At 44.2% G+C, this 22,646-nt stretch overlaps 1 protein-coding gene across 1 annotated transcript in view; it reads right to left on the reverse strand.

Annotated features, from left to right (window-relative positions):
• SYNE2 (spectrin repeat containing, nuclear envelope 2) overlaps window positions 1–22,646 on the reverse strand; it is a 178,648-nt gene that overhangs the window by 20,851 nt on the left and 135,151 nt on the right. The window contains exons 92-100 of the mRNA XM_010584145.1: window positions 22,383–22,537; window positions 21,890–22,037; window positions 20,723–20,817; window positions 19,127–19,361; window positions 18,091–18,285; window positions 17,186–17,311; window positions 15,022–15,177; window positions 11,400–11,558; window positions 10,299–10,465 (exon numbers count right to left, since the gene is read on the reverse strand). Of these exons, the coding sequence (XP_010582447.1) occupies window positions 10,299–10,465; window positions 11,400–11,558; window positions 15,022–15,177; window positions 17,186–17,311; window positions 18,091–18,285; window positions 19,127–19,361; window positions 20,723–20,817; window positions 21,890–22,037; window positions 22,383–22,537 (1,436 nt within the window). The remainder of the gene's footprint in view (window positions 1–10,298; window positions 10,466–11,399; window positions 11,559–15,021; window positions 15,178–17,185; window positions 17,312–18,090; window positions 18,286–19,126; window positions 19,362–20,722; window positions 20,818–21,889; window positions 22,038–22,382; window positions 22,538–22,646) is intronic.

A 22,646-nucleotide genomic window follows, 5' to 3' on the forward strand; every position in this document is an offset into this window, starting at 1 on the left:
TTAGTCTTGTCTGGTTGATGAAACCCTGCAAGCCAGCCTGAAGGATTTTGGCCCAAGTCCGTTTTCCACCTTGGTCCTGCCTTGCACCCACAAAGCCACAGATAGTGGTGTAAAGTGCAAAGCAGATGCCTCTGCCCCTGTACACTGACGATGCCTTTCCACTGCTGAGGCTGATAGAGAGGAAGCCAGCACATGACAAAAGCATTTAGCTGCTCTTGCTTTCCTTAACAAGCTCTTTTCAGAGGTCTGCTCCCAAGTTCAACCCTGTATGCAGAAGGCATCTGGCTCCCAAACAAACAGCTGCTATATAAATCTTTCTGCTCCTGGTTCTGCTTCTATTAAGTAGCACTCGATGAACATGTCATACTCCAGTAACTGTACAGCATTTTCTTGTGCTATTATGGGCTAGCAGTAATTTACCCAGGAGACTTAATTATTCCTCCACTCTATTCCCTGCTTCTGTCCCACCAGTCAATTTGGATCCAGTTGGTTATGATGCTCAGCAGGGCCTGTGACTCCTCAGGGCACGTGGCCCACCAAAGACAGGTGACTCAGGAACCCTTTGCCCTGGAGAGATGGGACAATATAGGCTCTGTGTTGAGCACCTAAGGGAAGAACCACTAGAAGAGCCACGCCTGAGGAAGAGTCCGAGCCAAACATCTGTGCTGTTGCCTTGTTAACTCTGCATGACTTCAGGCCAGTCGGGAGGAAAGCAAGGCTCGATCGCTGCACTGTCCCTGACTATATCCAGTGGCAATTTATTCTCTGCATATTCTGTGACATTCCCCACTAGTGCTTTGGAAATGTCTCTCTGACAACTTGCAAGAGATACACATTGTTGGGACCACCTGATGCCACAGCTGACCTGCTGAGACCACAGCTTACTGTGCTGCTCACTACCATCTCTGTGTCCCTGTACTCCCTTCTCTGTCTGCATCCACCTGTTTCTCATCCTGAAGTTACATTACAGAAAAATTCATGGGTTGCAAGACATCTCTCTTCTGTCTGCATATTGGATAACAGGTAGGTGAATATAGCCATGCAAGTCCAAAGCAAAACCAAGGGATATTAGATTATAAATAAATGTCTCTATGACTGACAGCACATTCAGTAAATTTAAAAAGCAACAGGTTTAGAATCCCAAGAATATTCTTTTGGCTTAGAAATCACTCTAAAATTCAAGTTACAGATATTACCATAAATTTGTGGGTCTTTATCTCCTAGTGTTACTAGAAGCAACAGTCTCAAAGATAGCATCACTGTGGTACTGTGAGCTTGTATTTATTTTCTAGCAATTGCCATTACTGACACACCATTGTAATTAAGTAATTTAATCTGTTACATATTCTGGATAGAATATGGCATTTGTCAGTCATTTAACCACCCTTAATGCTCTAAGTCATTAATCTTAAACTGGAGCTAAACAGCCAGAGAGTAAAAACCTAACAGTTCACATTAGCGCAGTGTGTAACTAGGAAGGCAGCCTTGTCCAGATGTTCACATTGGCTGATCTGCTCTCGTTGTAGTCTGCGGACACAGAGCCTAAGGAAAGTGTAGGGTTCTACACTGAAGCAAGAGGAGAAATGATGAAAAATTTGAGCATCCTCCTTGGGCACCCTCTGCTTGCACAGAAGTCACAGGGAACTGCCATTTCTCTGGCTACAGCTCAAAGAAAAACGTAAAATAGACTAATTACATCCATAAAAGTCTTACATTTGCAACAACCATTCTCAGATGCATTTCTGCACACTGCAAGTATTCTTGCAAATTACCTGCTCTTTGCATGAAAGAAACCTCATGAACTCTTTTGAGATGCATCCTGAAGGGACTTATTCATCTGGAAAGACAGGCCTCCTGGGAGCTGGGTGGGAGTGCACGATGTGAGCCACCAAACCTGGGGGCAAAAGCTCCCCCCACATCCAGGTAACCAATCACCCAACACACAGTGAATTAACAGCAATAAAAGTTCAAGTGCAGCAGAAGAAATGAGCTCCTCCTAGTTACCAAGAAGACAGAAAAGGCTGCCACCACTGTTGATTCAATTCTTCCTCTACAAAGTGTAATTTTCAAGTAATTTAGTCAAACAGGCAAAACTTACTGTTTACTGAATAAAGGCCTACCTACCCATAGTTCACTTCCCAATGAGAACTCACCTGCTACCATTTAACATGCCCCTGGAAGCAAAAAAATAGTAATAATTAAAAAAAAACCCACAAACAACAAATATCACCACTAATCTAAAAAACCTCAGCAAACTCAAACATCTCTTGTACTTTGCAAAGGGCCCAGCTTAAAAGATTTCCTGATTCAAAACAGCACTTGGACACATGCATAAGATGCCGGGGATAAGCCAAACAAAGCCAGTTTCTAAATGTCTTAATCTTTACACCAAAATAGAAGTGGCAGAAAAAGGACAAAACTAGTAGATTACAACTAAAAGCTGGCTGCAAAAGTGAACAGAAGGACCAACTGACCTGACTCGAGATTGGATTTGGGTCTTAATAACCCCGACGAAGTTGCCAGCATTGGGTTACAAAAGAAACGCATTAAGCTTTTTCAGGCTGAATCATTAACACACAGAATATTCTGTAGTACCTACTCAGGAAGTATCTAGCCAGTGGAAGGCACTTTCGGGTTGACTGAAACGTATTCACACCAACGTAAAGAATTGCAAAATGCCTGCCAATTGCATTGCATTAGCTGTCAAAATGCTGCAGGAAAAGGTATAGGGAAGCTCACAGGGGGTAATAAGTATCATTCAAATTTTAGCGTCTAAAGGAATGAAAAACATCCGGATGTATATTCCAAACTCTCCTTCACAAGCACAAATGTCATTAGAAAGAGATACCACATAAATTTATTTTTAACCTAAGAGGAGCTGAAATTGCCCTGCCAGCTGATAAGATTGTTTACAACCCGGTAGGCAAATGAGATGCACAACGCAGGAAACCTTTGTTCAGTAAGTCGCAGGGCGAGCTTAACCATGTGAGGGACAAAAGACCCGATTTGGAGGGGTGATGTCAAAGGCAGATTTTAGGCCTTCGTACAGAACGCAAGGACGTTCCTCTGTGCGGCTCCGGGCCCCGGTGCAATGACAGGAATCCCCCGCGTTCGTGGGTTGTGTTAGCAGGGCGAGCAGGGCGAGCAGCGGGGTGTGTTTGTCAGCACGGCGAGCAGGGCGAGCAGCGGGTGCGCCGGAGGCGGCTTTTCTCGCGTTACCCGGCCGGCGAGTCCAAGAGGTTGCTGCCGCGGCTCTCCACCGCCTTGGGCGCAAAACCCCCAGACGCAGCTGATTTTAAAGGAGAGGCCCCAACGCGCCCCATCTCCCACTCCTCCGACTTGCCCGAGGCGGCTCTGCGGGGAGCCGCTGGCGCATCGCCGCCGCCGTGCCCTTCCCCCGGCCGGTGCCGCTGCGCCGGCGGTGCCCGCTCGAAGAAAACCCACCCCCGCGGAACCCGCTGCCGCTTTTACCAACATGGCACTTACGGTTCGCGAGAAAAAACCATTCCTCGGCTTGCAAATCCCAAGCTGCGAGGGGGACCGTCTGGGCGACGGCGGCAGGCATGGAAGAGGAAACCCCTCCTCCACAGATGCCCTATTTATTCGCCGCTTTAGCATCCCGCGTGGGGGGGGGGGAAGGCTCGCCCATCCTCGTCCTCCTCCCCGACCCCCGAGCTGAGGAGCCACTACAGCTCTCCCCAGTTTTAACCCCGACGTTTTGGGTTGGTGTTTTACCTGGCAAACGGCCGCATCCCTCCTCAGAACAAAACCACGAGAGCTTTATTCTGACACAAGAGAATTAGCACGCCAAGAAGCGTACGCCGAGCGGCTGCCCGCGGCTGGCGACAAAAAGGTTGCTGGCTGGAGGCTTCGGCACCGAAAAAGGTGGACGCGGTGTTCATTTCTTGCGTGAAAGAAGGACTGGAGCCTCAGACCCGGATGATAGGCAGCAGAGTCAGTTTGAAGCGAACCCAAAAAACCCAGAAAACGTACATCCACGCACCAGCACCACGCACACAGATGGATCCTTACTTCCCCAGCATTCTTCTTTCTTGCCCTTACCATTATATCCCAGGTACTTTAAGTACGAATTAAATCTCCCACACACTAACCTGTCCTCTCTTTAACCTTCCAGTGCAGGCGGAAGGCCTCCAGTGCAAGTAGCCTGTTACACTGGAGGACAAAATAACCCCTAATCTTCATTTATGGCATCATTTGTTTGTGGAAAAACACGCTGTCATGATTTCTGTGTGTTATGACTGCCAGAGATCACGGGGTGGGAAAAATGGTGGAAGTTGGAGAACCTTGGATTAAAAGTCACTCCCCACCCAACCAACATCAGAAAAAAAAAAAAAAAAAAAAAGAAGTTATGATAATCCCACCAAAAATGCAAGGAATGATTTTGAAATCAAAGGTTTTTCAGTATTCAGGCAATCTTCTGCAGACCTGTATCGACTTGCCAATTGCTCACATTCAATATATCACAGGATAAAAAGTGCCTGGGAAGACACCGCTCACCATGAGAAGGCTTCAGTTATTTGCATTGGGATATCACGCCCAGTCACCTCGACAGTTTAACCTGATTATGGCCCGGGAAGGTTCAAAAACGCATTCGAAATGGTAGGTCTGAGACAGAAAACAGGGAAATAACCCTCCCAGCTTGACAGGCAGACACTGGGAATGGTGACAGCGCACAGAAGACAGGGCCCCCCCCTGCACTGCCAGCTCCCCCTGCTCCCGGCACACCTCGGCACACATTGCATAACCAAAATAAGCCCAACCATCCTGCCTGATTCGATAATGAAATCTGTCACAGCTTTTGCACCGAAGAGAAGCGTAATCCCTAAAGGACAGGGAGCCCAGAGAACACGGAAAGAAAGCAGGCACTTTGCAAGTGAGATTTCAACTGCCCAGGTATTGGGGTTTTTTTCCGCACCAAAATAATTACAAGAATGAGATTTTACAGCGATACTGCCACAAACCAGTATAATTCTGCTGAACATGGCTGTATTGTTTACCCAGGGGCCTCACTGCAGCATACTTTGCTTCCCTTGCCATGCAATACTCATCTGCAGCAATTTAAAAAAGACCTTTGAACTTGGCTGCCTGGTCGCAGTTGCGACAGGGTAGGACTGCACGCTATCAGGTGGTGCACGATGGTCTGCCCTGCCAAAGGGTAAGCAATGTGGCAGAAAATAAATAGAGAGACCAGCTGAGAGGTGGTATGAACTTACTCGCTCCCCATACCTGCCGCTGGAGCAGCTATCAGGGCAGCCCAGCCGCAGTGAGGGTGCAGGGAGGAAGGGGAAAAACAGAATGGCAGCTCACTGGAGCTCCCCAATAAAATCTCTCTGGAGCCCCTGCACAGCACAAGGTGGTATCACTGGAGAGCTTCAACTCCTTCCCATTTTACTGCAACCTGAGCAGTTTCACGCTGTTTGGGAATTTCAGCTGGGGCATGCAGGAAACCAGCTGAAAACACCTTGAATCTCCCAAGTTCGATGTGGGAAGGAAGGGGCTGACTTTGATCGTGGCAGTTTAAGATTCCTGGACCCTGCAATAACGGCTGGCAGCTTGTGAACACAGGGAAAACACCTAGTTGCCAAGGATTTGCATTTAAAAGGATGAGAAGGCACATTTGGCCTTGCTATCTTCCCTGTATTTTCATGCTCACATTAAAGGTCACAGTCATTTGAACTCACTCCTGCTACATACACAAAAAATGTGCCTTTCTCCACAAGGCTGAAAACACAAACCAGACCCACCAAGTAAGAAAACACATCAGTGTGCCGACAGCCAGAGCAGCTGAGAAATGGCATCCCCCTTCCACAGCTTAGCGGCAGTGAGAAGAGCTGCAGGATGCCCAGAGGTACAGAAATGCAACGTTTGTTACTGTAGAGACCTGTCTGCAGACCCAAAACTGCTGGAGGCAGCCCCCTGATGAAGCTGGTGGCTTCAACGAAGGCTCAAGCACCATCCAAACCCTTTGCACAACCCCAGGCAGCGCAGACACCCTCCTGTGACACATGGGTGCTCCTCCAGTCAGCCAACAGGCAGTATGCAAACAGCAGCACAGAAGGTAAACGCTTCCCTGCTGGGCTGGGAAGCAAAGCATGGAGTCAGTATCAGTGGTGGATGTGCCAGGGAAGGACACCAAAGAACATGGCTATGCACAACACGGTTCCCTTGGCAATTCTTGCCAGTTAATGCATGGCCAGGGAGTGCTGCTCCGGAGCATGCCAGGGACATAAATCCCACTCCATGTCTACCACCCCCGTGCAGCCTGTGCACTCCTACTGTTTCAGGCCTTCACTTGGGTGCATGTGCAAGCATGCAGTAGTTTCTTCTGGCAGAGTGCTGCTATGAGGCTGGTGACAAGAGAACAAAAGCAAGAGATTTTCTGTGTCTGTTTTTACAGACAGCACAATGCTCCTTTTCTGCCTGTTAGTATGTTTTTGTATTCCCCCTCTAACAACAGAGACTTCAGCACGAGAAGTTCCCCTGGTAAGAGTATCTTCCGAGCTGAACAGAAATTCATTTGTTCTTTCCAGGCATGCTAATGTCTTGATGGTTACTTTATCCCATGACAATTAACATTCTGAGACTTTTCCAAGTTTGCACCAAGCCACCCTCCAGCTGCAACACATGCAGCAAAGCTTTTGTTACCACAGAAGCCGAGCACAGACATATAATGAAAGTGTTAAGTCCTGCAAGTGCAGCCATATGGCAAATCTGAGCTTGTCACCATGAACTAAGAGAATCACTTCAAGGACTAAAGAGAGAGCTCACCTAATTTGTCCATCTGTCCCAGGACGCTTATTGGTTTAAAAAGGTGAAATAAGCTATCAGGAGGAATGCTCTGTATTGATACATTGGCTCAAGACTGGTTTGGTTTCATGTTGGTATCACACAGCCATACGCTGCACTACAGAAAACATAAAATGTTATGCAGGTTGCAGGGTCAGACATGGAGACATTGGAAACCACAGAACTGAAACTGGCTATAAATCTCAATTAGACTCCTTTGTGGATACAGGTTATCTTACACTCTTTAACCAACATGATCATGAAGTGCTTGTCTACCAGAAAGATTCAGTGCCCAGAATGAACACACAGCTAGCTATTCAATGTACATTTTCTCCTCTTACTCAGTGCATGGCTCTGTAGCCTACTTACTGTCCAAGTCTTGGCCTGCCACGAAGACATCATGAGATTTGGTCCTTTCCCCTGTGATATACAGCCACTGGGGGCCAGGGAATTGGTGCAGTGGGCTGTGGCGCACCCTCAAGTACAAATAAAGGCAGCAGCTGGTTATGTATTTAACATAAAGTGCTGAAGTCGTAATACTTGTCAAAAAAAAAAAAAAGCTTCAAGCGGTCACAGATTCGGCACCCAAAACCTCAGAAAATTTTCACTTCAATTTACTTGCCGCAGCTACTGATCTGAAAAGCCAGGAGCAAAACCACCTCCTCATTTCACAGAGGTGCTGTGAAAATAAGTACCTACAAGTAGTTTTTTCAGGAGCAAGACAAGATTGCCTCCCTGCCAGGGATGAAATTAATCATTTCCCTCCAGGCAGCATTCTCCTACCTCAATTGCCTCAAACCCTCCAAGGCCTTCTGGCAGTCCTGCCCTGAAGCATCTCCTCCATCCCTTTTATCTTCCCCAAGAAATGAAGCAGTGCCCAATAAAAAGGGCTTTGTCCCAGTATTCTGCCGTGGCAGCGGTTGTGCAGTGCTCCAGTCTCTCTTCTGCTGGGCAGCACTGGGTGTACAGCCCCTGTACCATACCTTACAAGCTCCAACCTCCCTGGAGCTGACCCATCCTATCCACTAAATGAAACTGGTGACGGCAGATGTTTGAGATCCTGTGAGGATGTCTGGACTGTGATGGCTTCATGCAACAGGGCCAACAGGAATTTTGCCACCACTCTATTTTCACGCGCTCTTTCAACACAGCTTAAATGCGATTTTTCTTCTAAGTTTTCACAAAAGCAAACTGAAAAGGAAGGAGACAGTCTATCAGCATGGGGCATCACAACCCACACTGACAGGTCATCTCACCTCCAGCCCAGAGCTCCTTGCTCTGCTCTGCTCCTTCATGAAGAGGCCCAACTTGTGGCGCATCTGTGATTGGTAGAACTGCTGCCTCCTCCCCATCACCTGAGCTTAAGAGAGGCTACCCAAAAGTACAGGAGGAGCCTTCTCTTGAGTGCCCCAAAGCTTACCTGTGAGTGAGGTGGAAATTTCAGTCAACTGAAGTCTAATTTAATTCCTTCAGAATTCAAATCTCAGTGGCAAGCCACCACTATAGCAGCAACCTCAAAACAGAAAGTTGGAAGGTTGTAAACAGGACAAAATAAACTCTTAGGACCATACTCATTTTCTATTTTGAGTGTCTAGCCCGGTGGTTATTTATGACTGAGCAGCCGAGAACAGCTGAGCCGCGAGCCAGGCCCAAGCAAGGTGGTGAGGGAGGGTGAGGGAAGAGGTGTGCTACACCCATGCTGCAAAACGCTGCAATATGCTGAACCTCCATTAGTATTAAGTCCAAGAGGACCAGCAGAGCCCACTGGGCTGCCTGATAACCTTGGATCACAGAGACAGCTGCTTAAAACCACATTTTGTCAGGTCCTTCCAGTTAATTACCCTGGTTCTGACCAGAAAGTTGGTAGAAATCACAAGTAGAAGCTAGTATGCTCTAGACCTTTTGGGATTAAGAACACAGGAACAATCAGAGAGCACCTCACCAACTCCCCAGTGGCTGTGATATCCACTTAGATATCCAATACTGGGAGCTACGTTGATGCTCTAGGCAAATCTGCATTAACGTACTTCAAAACACCACCATACACTTGTCTGAAGGTAAAGATTTAAGACATCCCAGGTAGACAAACAAGTGCTCTGTTGTCACAGACTACTTCAATAAGACTGCTGGATCTCTTTCTAAATATCCCATCAGTTCTTTAGCATATTTTCCTAAAGATTACTAGAATGTGCCATGTTTACCTCAGTTTTAAAATAGTGCATTTTAATCTGCATTTAAAAATTGCTACAATTCAATACTAACACACGGCAGAACACAAATGATGATAAAATTGCTTTAAAAGTGGCATACTACCATGAGAAGAGAAAAAGTGCTGTTATAAAAGTGAAGCTTTCTTTCAACACCAGATCGAATACAAAGACACCTTGAGACAACCATTGCAAGACTATCTGCAAAGTGTTAGATCTTAACAAGGCAGCTTCTGCTTAATCATTCACGGCTCATGTGTCACCATTAATTCAGATCTCATTCCTGATTAAGATCCAGCACACTTAGCACTACATTGTCACAGCAGAAACACCCACCTTATCTGTCCCAAACGTTAACTGAGCAAGAGAGCTTCTGAGGGCCCAGAGAGGGGGGGTTACAGGCAAAACAAAACCTTGGGAGAGACGTTTAGACCAATACTAATTCGGTGTTAGCCTTATTATTTCTGGATTACTAATAAACTCGGGCAGGCAGTGAGACCAGCCCAGCATCCTCCTCCCAAGCTGTGGTAGAAACTCAGAGATAATACTGAAATGGGATCGTCTCAGTAAGGCTAATACTAAAATGATAATGATGTTCTTAACTCTGCCAAGTATAACAAAGATGTTTAATCCTTTATCAAGGGGTTAGTGCCTAGACTATGCAGGTTTTTGTTTTAATTTCAACTGATAGTATTTTCCATTTCACCATCATGCAGAAGATCCTAAATTTAAAAAATAAACTCATGGTATGGTCTTCTGAGACTGAGTAAACAAATAGCACTAACATTAAATGAAATTTCATTCACCTCTGGATGTAAAAAAGGAACGTTATCATCATATAAATCTGACTGTCTATAGAGACAGGCCAGGAATCTATTCACAAATTCTGTGCATTCAGACATAGGGTGAAATAGATGCTTGTCTTAAAACAGGAGGCTCTCCTAAAGAACCCGAATGAACTACCATACTGCCTTAAAATTAAGTTGCAATTCAACACATGCAACAGAGAAATCACTTTGACTCTTCCTTTTCCATAGCTCCCATTATTAAAATTATATTTTATATGAATTCTTACACCCTGCCCTCTACCATTAGATAAATTAAGACATTTGGTGTCATAATACAGCAACAAGTCATAATGAAAAAGCATTAACTTCAGTTTAATTTGACTCTCAATAATAAATTTCGACAGAACTGAAAAGTCATGTCAGTCTGTTTCTAACTGTCAAGGACACTAGCCTCTGACTTTTATCTCATATAAAACATTGAAAATCATTTTCTTACCGTGCTCCAATGACATCGAAGAGATGCTGCCAGCGATCATTGATTTTGTTGAGTTTATCATCTATTTCTGCAACTCGGCTCTTGTTGCTAGCCTTGATTAGCTGATCGCCCATTTGTTTCAAGTGAAGCTTATTTTCACTGAACAGGTTTATTTCTTCCATGCAATCCTGATAAATATACACAAACATTGCTTAATTCCTGAACAAAACAAAACAACAAAACCAAACCAAAACTATCTGTTTCTTTTCCCACACGTGTGATGTGAAGTCAGGTTTGGCTTGTGATGGCTGAGGTTTCTACATTAGCATGTAGAACTCTCTCACTTAAAACAAAAACCTCAATGGAAAAGCACTCTCACTATGAAGCCACTATGAAAAAATAAGCAGCTTAAAGTCTTGCAAGTGCCAGGAGTAAGTACTCCTAAAAATAGCAGTTTAATGTTCTAATTTTGTCTCTGCTTTCCTGATTTACGTAATTTTTCAATCAAGCTACATCAAAAGAACCCAAATTCAAGTCTAGAATGGCTTTATTTTGCTGGTATTCTTAACCAGAGGAGATCTGGGATTAGATATTGAGACCTTTAAGCCACGGGGAGGAACACTGCAACAGAATAATGGTCCTGTTTAAAATCAAGCTAATACGGAAGTATTAGAAAGCACTAACTGCACTGACTACCAAGGTGAAGGGCCAGAATTAGGTTTTATTTTTGGTTGTGGTAACTTCTTGTTCACCTGGCATAAGACCTACCCCGTCCTTCAATCTTTTCTTTGCCCTCTGACTGCTGGGAAAGCTCTGAGCAGTGCTGTACGTGCATGTATGCCCAACAACCCAGACCCCCACCACTGCAACTCACATACATCACACTCCATGCCTAAATGCAGTCAGATGGCATTTCTGTTTTGCATTATGCTCCAAGTCTGAACATCAAGAAGAAGATAAGAGCTGAGGCTAGAAAAGCTCATCTTCTCACAAAAGCCTGTACGTGCTGGTGCTGGTTTTGTATCACGTATCACTTCTGAGAGGCAAGGAAGAATTGAGGAGTGGTGTCTCTATAATGAGCTATCAAGACTGCAATTGAAGAAAAGTGGCGTTACTACTTACCTTCTGCAATTTGTCTATCATGTCTTCAATGCTAACATCTGCAGTCTGCAACACTTTGCTTTCCATTTGTACCAGCCAGGAGCACAGCTCCTTATTCTTTTCATTGAACACAATCCACGCATTGAGCCTGTCCTCGATCTCCTGTTTATGCAGAGATACCTATGGATAAGCACACACATTAACTGCTGGCAACATCATTCTTAGGACGGAAACCAGCAATTATGAGCCTTCTATTTTCTAATGTGCATTTGATCATATTCCATTTTGCAGAAGCAGTTATCAAGTATCTCTAGCTTTCTTTACAAAGCCAGCAAGTAGACTGTTATTACATCTCATTTTGGATAGCAGGGCCAAAAGTTGACTTGCAAAGACCAGATTCTCTCACTCAGAAGAATTAAACTGAGTGACAGTTTTATAAATAATGAGCTTATGTAACAATTTAACTGTTACTCCGTGGAAACCTGAAAATGCCAAACAAAAAAGGAATACAAAATATATAATTACTAAATACTGTTTAGTACTGTCTCATATATAACACAAGAGAAATAATACCTAGGTTAAGTTCTTATTTTTCTGCAACTGTAAGAGAAACTTTGCAACTACTGACTGCAATTATTTTATCTCTATAAAAACCTTCCTCTTTTCTCTCCATTTGCTCACCAGTTCTTGGAGGACTTCCAAAAAAACCCCCAACATCAAGAATCTATGCTTTTTATTGAAAACTATGGATTTTTTCCCTCAAAATTACATTTGCCAGGATGGATAAACAAATTGTCTAGACAGAAATTAAGGTCTGATTCTGCCTGAACCAGCAAAGCTATTATCACTGCTCCAACATCTCAGAAAGAAGCAGGGTCACTCTTCTACTAGCTAATAATGCTGATTTCTAGCCTAGGGGTCTTAAATATATATTTGTATTCATTTATCTACTTTGATAGATTCCTGTACTAAGATAGATGGGACAAAGGAAGTGAAAAATTGTACAATTCTACTAAAAGAGAACAAGACAAACAACTAGCCCTTCATCCTCACCAATAAACTTTGTAAAGACTGAGCATAATATTTTGCTTGCCTTGGCTGTGAATCACTACCATAAATATCACCCCACGGCTGGAAACATTCCCTCTTCGTATCTCATATGCACCTTACACAGCATATGACTCCTCGAAATTCCATTACTGATTCTCCTAGACTAATCTCTAAAACTATTTTGTACCTCAGAGTGAAGTTTAAGTGTGTAGTGTGGAAGCAAGACCAGCTCCACGTAACACCAGGATCAAAATAGGAGGCACCATGTGATCTCCCACTACATTGCTTTTATGGGGAGGTGAAAGTGATTTTTAAATCTTTCATTCTGATTTAAGCAAAGAGATGAGGCCAAAAGCACTGCCTTGGGACACAGGGAAACAATCCCCAAAGTTCTCAATGGGAAGAAGTCTCCTGGAGACCCCAGGGACCTCAGAAAGTCTCCCTAAGAGGGCCTCTGCTCTGGGATGCTCCCTCGTACCCTCGGCCTCAGACGTATGAAGGGTAAATCCCTCATCCTTCTGCTGCCACTTGCAGCATCTCCCATGTGTGGAGACGAGTTAATTTGGTCAGTGGAAGAAGAGACTATGCGTGTCAGCAAAACCGCTGTTAAATCCTGAAATGATCCTGACTCCATTTTTGCCTGCTAAGCATGGGGAAAGGCAGGATTTTAAGAGCAGGAAGCACCTTTTAGCTGGCTAAGCAGCACAGATTGGGGGTAAACCAGGCATAAGCCAAAAAATCCCAGACGAGCTTCTAGGAACACGAGCCCTTCAAGCCATTGCTTTGAGAAGTCTCTCCTCAGACCCGCTGCCCCGGTACCAGCTCCATTTTGCATCCACAGCATGATGCAGGAGCAATCTGAGCATTCCCGAGAGGCTAAAAGAATATCAAGGCGCAGGCCCAACCCATACGCCAGTGTTCAATAGGACAGGATACTCGCCGATACGAATAGTTAAATCTTTGACCTACATGTGCCTTGCAAGGGCAGCTATGTAAACGCTAATCCCTTGAGTGCATCTGCTCACTAAGTGTGTTTGTGTCCCTGCTCAGTCCGGCGCAGGCATCTGGCTGCTCCGCTCCCGCGGCCCTGACAGCTGCAGCCGCGTCTCGCTCTTAAAGGCCTTCACCTCTCTGCATTTATACTGCAGATCTTTCTTCACACAATACGTCTTGACTCCTCGTAATTTGTTAGCCCAAACAAAGCAGTCGTGCTAGCAGCAGAACCGATGGAGTCTGCTTTCCTACCCTCGTGTCCAGCGCTGAGCATCAGTGCAGGCTCTCCAGAGGGTCATTAGGGCTGTGTAAACATTTCAGTATGTCTCTCTGCTCCAGCACTGAATAGATTCCTCCCACTACAGGTTTTTTTGTGCTTAACACAGCCACATTAATGTCACCCCTTTCTTCTCTCCAAGACAGACTGAACTAAACGTTGTTCCCACAGGAAATTAAAATGAAAATTTTGAATAAAATCTGAAATTACTACAGGAAATTACTACTTGGATAGACTGTAGTAGGGTACATACAAAAGATAGTTTAATTTTCAGGGCTGTTCACCACAGTAGAAACAGCAGGCATCAGCAGTTCACCAAAAAAGGAAAAACAACAAAGTTATTTATAAACTAGACGGTTGTCCAGTTTAAGGCAAAGATACTAAACTCTTCTTTCTTGTTGCAATGCAAAAAATAAACCCCAATAACTATTTCATCACACCAAAGTTTGTGAAATAAGCATAGCTATTCATTACTCTGGCAATATTTCCACCAAGATTGCTTTACTTTTGCCCGAGTTAGACACAAAATACTAACTTGCTTCACTACGTCTTTACAAACTGTAAAATAAAGGCTATCGACTTGTGAGTAAAGAGAGGCAAGAGTTGCTTGCTGGCACGTAGAGCCATCCAGAGTAACTTAAGACCCCGAAGCATTTTACTTCTTCCAATCCTGTTAACGGGGCAAAGTAAACACACATTCAAACTGCATAATAACCTAATGAATCAAGTTCATGTGACTTTGCTGGTAAATGTTCCCCAGCAGTTTTACATGCAGCACTAAATTAAGTGTAATACAGCAACAAGCCACAAAGAATGCAAATGTTTCACAGTATTTTACTGCTACAGAAAAGACAAGTCAGTTGTTAATGTGTTTAAACCCAAGGAGTCGGTATTTAAACAGATCGAAGTTTTCTTTATCAACTCTCCTGGCGCTTTTCTTTTTAACATCAGATTGCAAAGCCTTCCCCCTTCCTTTCCCTGCCCCATGCCCTCAGGCAATTCCTGTGTCTATCCCTCTTCCCGCCCCGCCCCCCCAACCTTCGGCAGCCCAGAACAAAGCCACCTATTTCAGTAAACAGCTGCATTTGAGCTCTCTGTAATTCAGGCACTCGCTAGTTACAAAGGGTTTGCAAAAGAAAAATCTCTCAGCGGTCTGTGTCCAGGAAACAAAGTGCAAACTTCGGCCCCGGTCAGCTGCACTAGGAGAAGCCCCATCCCCACCCAAGACTGGAAAAGTGAGCCGACCCCGAGAACCTGCTCCCCTTTTCTGCCAGGTCCTACGAATATTCCGCTATAAAACCCCAGAGGAGGCAGAAGACTTACTCGCAAGCAGAGCTCTTCCCACTGCCGGTGCAAATGGTCCACCTGCTCCTTGAGCACCATCATGTCCTCGGTGAGGATGCAGTGAGCCAGCTCCACCTTCATGGCCCGCAGCTCCTTCATGTCGTGGGCCCAGTCCGCCAGCGACTGCTCCAGCTCCTGCATGGAAAGGCACCCAGCACAAGCCTTGGCACTAAGCTCCTCTGGTTTCCAAACCTGCTCGTTAATCCCCTGCCTGGCCTGTGGGGGAGGAGGGGAGGGGAATGTGCAGCCGCTTGTGCAGCGCTCTCCGGCCGGGCTGGATGGGGTCCGCGGGTGCTTGGCTCGGGTCCTGACTGGGAGCCCACTGGAGCCCAGGGCAGAGCCGCTGCTGATTCACTGGTGCGGCAGCCGCCCCCGATGCATCCAAAAGTGTCGAAACGCTGCCTAAGCCCTTGCAGCTCCCCATGCTGCAGGGCAGCGTTCGGGGTTTCACAGCCGGGAAGGAACATGCCCAATTCTTTGGGGTTTCTTTTTTTTTTTTTCCTTATTACTATTTTGGCCAAGTTGCTTTCCACCTGCATTTGTTCCAATTTCAGGTTATTTATTTAAACGCTAAAAAAATAAAATTAGTCTCCTCTAATAAATGATTTCACAGGCACTTCATCAGATTTGTCAGATGTGGAGCTTTTAAACTGCTCATTCACAGAAACACTCTCTTCTGCTTTGTTCCCCCGACTTCACTTTCCCCTTATAACAAGGTTATGCGTTTTCCTTATCGGTGTTAAAATTGTCACCTAAAAAGCAGACAGACCACTGCATGCAGCTGGGAAACATGATACTCCACACACGAAGTACTAGGTCCCATTTTGCAAGGCGGTTGCTGGGAAGAGTCACTGGCTCCTCTAACAAAAACCACTCTTACAGAGGATCCAATTTGTCTCATTTTAAAGGGAAAAATTGTGAGTGTTGGTATCAGGAAAAGTATGCTGGGTCCAAGCCCTACGAACATTTTCACAGGTCTTTTGATCCAGTCACTTACCTAAATCATAAAAAATAAAAAAAATTTTAAAAAAATCGTATCTGCTTCAACACTGGAGGAAAAAACCCAAACAAACCTGAGACTAAAGTTTACCTGAGCTCACAACAAATTACTGCCTACAGATGCGCACACATGCATTTATGTATTTTTAAAAGGGTCACATCCCTGCATTAATGGAGCTAACAATGGAATTTCATGGGACTTTGCTAGCCTCGTACAAGGTCCAGGCCTGAGAGAAAAAACAGCTTTATCCCATAGAAGACTGAAATGCAGGGCGAGGAAAGACGGTCCCTTCTCCCCCATGCCATTTTGGTCCTTTATTTTATTATACCGTGGCACCCAAGAGCAGCAACTGCACTGGCACTGTCTGACCCTGACGCCTCTGCGGCTGAATTTCTCTTACTGGAGTAAGAGGCAGAAGCCGTGTGCTGCCACCTCACTAATAATTCAGGCCTACAGCAAGACTGCTGCCGTGGGAAAGGCAGCCAGCACTCACAAAGAAGATTTCAGACAGCTGATAATGAGTTCAAAGCCTTGGCTCGTTAATAAGCTTATTTGTTCCCACTACATAGGTCAACAATTCACTTCATAAAAGGATGATGAAAGACTGACCAGTCCAGACAAAATGTCTCCTATCCCTTGGAAATGCTTTCCTTGCCGTTTAATTTTCATGGTGCACTATGGCCTGCAAGGGCTTTTGCCACTCCCTTACTCTTAATTTTCCTTCTCTTTAATTATTCTCAGATCCCGCAGGTGTGCACGGTGCTTTGTAGACTTATGAGATCTCTTGCCTGAGGAGCTCCCTGTCCAAAATGGATTGGAAAACAAAAAGGGAGATTCAGCCATTAGGATAGCAGCCAATTGAGCTGAGACCAGGGAGTTTTTCCCTTTTGTTTGAGGAACTGCTTATTTTATAAATTCAGACTGTGGAACGGGAGCAGAAGCAGGAAAAAAAATCCAAACACTACTACTCTTCTTGTAATCTTCTTGGTCAGCTGGACTTTGCAGATTGGCAGCAATCAGGATGGTATAAAGGAGAGAAATCCAGTGTCACTGAAGAGCAGGTAAGAGGCAAAACTGATTTTACAGGGATCAGGTGTTGTGCAAAGACTACATCTATTTAAATACAATATGGCTGTTCAATACCTTAATGTGTTCCTTGGCTTTGTAGAGCTCTTCATGTTCAAGTGGAAGGGGATCTTTTACTTTCTCCTTCAGCTCTCCCAGCCTGCTTTCCAGTTCCTTGGTTTGCTTTTCACAGCAGTCCCAACTCTGCTCAAGGAGGCCCAAAGAAGTTATAAAAGGTTAAGACACTTTATCATGACATATTGTACCATATGGATATGTTACAAAATAGCCTCTTCAACCCACTGAAATTAATAATTATGTGCTCTGGTTATTTGGATTTTCTTTTTGATACATTTTACCACCCACAAGAATTTGGTGCATGGATTTACAGAAGAACTTGCACCCTTTCTTGTATTTAAGGTTTGTCTTACAGAGCATTTCTGCTAATTTTGTTTTGTCCAACCTGAGAGGCTTTTAGCATAGTTTTTGGGCTGGGGATCATATCGATGATGGTATTCAATTTTAAGACATAGGTATGTGCTGTCTAGCCATGAAAGCAAATTTATTGCTCTAAGGAGATAAATATGACCTGCCCTTCCGTTTAGAGGTGCAACAGGAGGAGCAACAAGTCATGCTAACTCCCTCTAAGCTAAATTTTAGCTCAGGCTTCACAGCCCAAAGCAGGAGAGAGCTCCAGGCCATGGGGAGCATGAGAATAATCAGAGCGGGAACATCCATTGTAGCAACAAATGGATGCCAACACCATTTTCCTTTGGAGAATCAGGGGACGATAGTTTTAGCTTCCCACAAGCCCTGATGGCACGTGACAGGCACTTCCCTCAGAGCCTCTCTGCAGCAAGCAGCAGCTCACTATTTGCCTTGTTGCTACAAAGCTCAGCCCTGTGGATGGTGGGGCAGGAAGCTCTCAAGACCCAATGCCAGAGAAGCAGGTGCCGCTCCTCCCTGGGGAGGGCATCATCTACCTGTAGGGTGCTACTGAGCTGCATCTTCTTCTTCTCCAGCTGGACCTGGGTGTCCCCCCAACTCTGCTGTAACTGGCTGAGCTCCTCCTGGAGAATAGCGCTGGTCTCGGTATCGGAGACGGTGCGCAACTTCTCCCCGACATCGATGATTAAGGAGTACATGGCTTGCCACCTCTGAAGAATCACTGCTTTACTCTTTAAAAAAAAAAATAAAAAAATTTTAAGTTTCTAACCTGTTCTTAACAAGCTTTAGAAGCGCACTTCTGGCTCACAAAGGGAGTTACAAGGCACTAGTTTGTTCACATTCACGAAAGAGTAATGAATAGATCTTCTCCTAGCTATGTTTTTTATTTCAGAAGAATCAGATTCTTTCTGACCTTCTGATCTATAAAGCTCTACAACAGCTTTTCACAGGCTGAATCTATAGAGTGAAAGATACCCAGATACCCCAAATTAACAAAGGAATATATTTTTTTCCACTGCATGTAAAATGCACTCACTGCCCTGAAGAACTGCCCAGGTCTGTGCATCCTGTGCACCCTGGAGTGGTGGCTCCAAGGACAGACCCCATTGCAAGTGCTTTATCCTCTGCTCCTGAAACCTCCTGCCCATCCCTGCGCACACAGGACGCATATGGCCTGTCTTGCCGGGTATATGCCTGCTTCCTTCAGGCAAACTGCAAGGTCTGCATACAGCAGCCATGTCAGTAAGGTGCACAGAGACCTAGAGGCTACCTGCTGACCAGGGTTTCTGCCTAATCTCCCTGGCACCCTGCATTTCTGTGTTCATATCAGTAATATTTTTAAAGCATGCAAGGCTACTAAAAGACAACGTTGACCAGGAATTTTCCTAGTATAATAAGCCCTTCACAATGTCACTGTTTTCTCATCTGTGCTCAGCTTTAAGAAAAACTGTCAGCAATTATTTTTCCCCAGAAAGCATGTGATTTTAAAGCTTTTTACCTTACTGGACAGAAGTTGTTTCAGTCTGAGAAAAAACCCACAGAGTTTAGATTTATGAGAAATAAATACAGTACCTTGAAATCATGAATTAGATTTCTAAGCTGGTAAAGGCTATAGCAGTCCTGGCTCTTCACAGCTATGAGGAAGCTGTTTATATCAGCAAGAAATCTGCTGAGACTCTGCAGGGAACTCCTGAAGAGCTGCCACTGGCTCACGAGTCCATCGATATCCTTCTTCCTCTGCTGAACCGTCCAGATAACATTCTGCCACTGCTCTTTCAGCAATGTGAGCTTGGAAATAAACTCCGTTCTGAAAATGACAAGTGTTCAGTGTTAATGTTTTTACCTCAAGGTTGCATTTTACAATAATTGTGATGGATTTCCATTTGCAACATTATATTCCAGTTATAATACCCAACTATGCAAAAAGCTCTATGCAGCCCTAAGCTCAGCCCTGCTCTCTGTATTCTGTCTTTTAAGCAATCCAAAAAACATTTTACATGATACAAGGATGGATAATGCAAGTCATTCTTGCTATTGTGGTATAGCAACATACAGTACCGCAATCACAAAAGCAATATGCCCTAAACACTTTTCTGAAGAACAGAAGGTCAATGCAAGTGAGACAAGGTCTCTGATTATGCTGCAAAATTGACCTGTGCTTCTACCAGCCTGTAAGTGGGAGTTCAACCACCATTGTATCCTACAGCAGCGGGACCTAACTGCAAAGTGAAAAGGCTATGTGTTGTTATTGAACCCATTCAACGCAGTTTTTTTGCCTCTTCTACAACATGGTTAGATGATCCAGCAGATCTAGCTGGAGTAATTAAGACAACCCCCATCTATCCATTCTGCTCCTCTGCAGGAAGCCATGGCCATGTAAGATTAGCTCTTACACAAACACCCGTGTTTGTGGGGCTAGTTTCAATACAAAGATCCAGCAGCTTTGCTTAGTTTAGCCCTACCTTCCCTGGCAGCTTTAAGCCAAGCTGCGGACTTCATACTGAAGTGGCTGAGGAGAGCACATAGTGTCCTGCCTACTCTCTGGAAGCAGCAAGCTCTGGCTGAGAGGGGTAACGTGTTCACAGCAGAAATGCCTGAGGCAGCTGAACCTCTGCTCACAAATATTACTTGCTGCTTCTCACTCTACATTGATTAAGAGAGAAGTATAAGATCAGACTGATAAAAACCAGGTTTAGCTACCAAATGTTTTGGGTTGCTTGGCCGATGACTCAATGCCCTAGGGGCAACAGGGATAACCTCACACCTCTGCACTTTAAAAAGTAGAGAGGTCTAGAAAGGGAGAAAGGATCCTTCATATGCAGCATCCTCATTACAGTCTGTAAGAAGGTAACTTCTCAACCACAGTTATAGTTTCAACAACTGCAGGGTAGCAGTAGACAGGGAAGACTCCTGTTCAGGAGCAATTATTTTTGTTAGGCGGAACATCTAGTTATTATCCAAAATACAGCCTGGCAAGGGCACCTGTGTTTCTTTCTCATTGCACCTCCTCACAGTTTTGCAAAATGTGCCAGGAGGTTATTTAAAGAGTGAACCCAGTCAAAATTTGGGTTTATGTCCTCATGAGAGCAAAGATTCAATACCAACTCCAAGGAAGAGAGCATATTCACTGAATTACCAAAATCTTAGGGAGAAAAACAAATAGATTACCTTTTCTCTGCTTCTCCGGATTCCAAGGAGAGTAGAACTTTTGCTATGATGGAATTAAATGTCTGCTGATTTATGGAAATCTCAGTTTGCAGCATCTGAAAATACCGTGAGAACAACAGTTTTAACTATTCACTGAACAACCTTTGCTATGAAAGCTGGTTCTGCTCCTCTCTCAGCATTTATTTAATTTTAAATGCTGAAAGCTCTATTATTTTCAAGCGTTAGTGTCAAATGCATACTAAAAGATTCCATGCTTTTTGAATACCAGGAGGAATTTGCACACATGTGACAGCAGAACCCACCAGGAGGTGTATGTTAAGGTAATCTGAAGCCTAAAGTTTGCTGGACTCATTCATGAGAAATGCAATCTAGAGAGAAACCCATAGAAAAGGTATATAAAAAAAGCTACATATAAGGGTGAATTTACTCTTAATCACAATGAGCAAAAGTTTATTCTATAAATAATTTCATTGCACTGAATGAATTTATTTGGAGACGTCCAAGAAAAAGGAGAAAATAACTTTCTGTGGACCCTAATAAATATCACTGACATGCAGAGACTTAACACCCCGTGGAATTAGCCACATTAGTTTGGGTAGTGTGTAGCTGTGTTCCACTGTGGCAGCACAAAGCTCACCCAAACAGTTCATGATGTTTAGCATTTACCACATGATTATGTTGGGGTTTTTTTTCTGTATTTTGGTTGTTTTTCCATTCTCCCGCCACTAGGACAACGTCTGTAGACACTTTGCTTAGAATTGCATCCACATGTGAAAACATTTTGTTTTAAATGCAGTTCTTCCAGAAACTGGTAAGGTTCCTGGCAGATCACCAGCAAACTGCCTAGCTAGTTGCCACAGGCTTCAGTGCTCTGGGACAGGCAGACAGGCAAGTAACCTCAGGGTTGGAGAAATCTAGGACTTACATGACACAACACTTGAGGATGCACTCCTAAAGGTCTGATCCCTGCAAAAAGGGATCCATCCATTTTGAAAAAGGATTTTCACATTTCAAAGTTCTCCTCTGAATAAGTACAAGGCCACATTTCAAGAGCGAAATGCTGTGTAAAACTCTGCCCAGATCTAATTTCAAAAGGCATAGCATTTTCTAGTGATTTCCCCCCACCTTCACCATTCAAGATGCTTCCATTTTTAGAGTTAGCTTTACCTCATATACTCTCTGTTGCTCCTGCAGTTCTTCAAACCGTCCTGGAATATTTGTTTTTAAGGCCTCTCTCATTTTTTCTAGGAATTTCATCCAGTTTTCACATTTTTGAAGGAATTTCTTATCGTCATTTTGAGTTCCCTCAAGCATACTGTAAAACAAAAGGAATAATCAGAAACTACTGTGTTGCTGGTTGTTTTTCTGGATATGTTTGCATGCGGTCTAACGTGGTGGCTAGTAATACTAACATATTAGGGTTTTGCTTGGCACTTTGCTACCTTCTTCACCTATGAACATCCAGATTTTTGCTTCAAGTGACTTGGAATACAAATAGCCACTGAATAATCAAGTAAATTGAACGGGCAGGAATTCAACTTGGAAAGCCCCTGAGAAACCTGAGAACAGATTGCAAGACCTGCCGTGTTTTAATTTGGTTTTGATTTTCCTCACAGAAAAGGAAACAGTTAGTAGGGATTTTTTTGTTTGCATTTCGGACCTGCAGCGTTCCAGAGCAGCTGCTGTTTTCTGATTCCACTGCCGAGTCAGACTCTGCATTTTCTTCAGGGTGAAGTCACTGAGTGGCAGCTTAATGCTTGCTTCGTTCAAACTCTCTATGCTTGGAGAAAGTGCAGCAAGCTCCAGCGTGTGATTCTGGAAGTAAAAAAAAAAATTAATTGCAAAAAATACTGCCTTTCTTTCATTTCAAAGAAATAGAGAAGCCTATTTCTCTTCTGTAGGAAGTATCCGAACGTTATGCATC

Source organism: Haliaeetus leucocephalus, unplaced genomic scaffold, assembly GCF_000737465.1.
Source record: "Haliaeetus leucocephalus isolate CR32 unplaced genomic scaffold, Haliaeetus_leucocephalus-4.0 Scaffold944, whole genome shotgun sequence".
Classification (NCBI taxonomy): Eukaryota; Metazoa; Chordata; class Aves; order Accipitriformes; family Accipitridae; genus Haliaeetus; species Haliaeetus leucocephalus.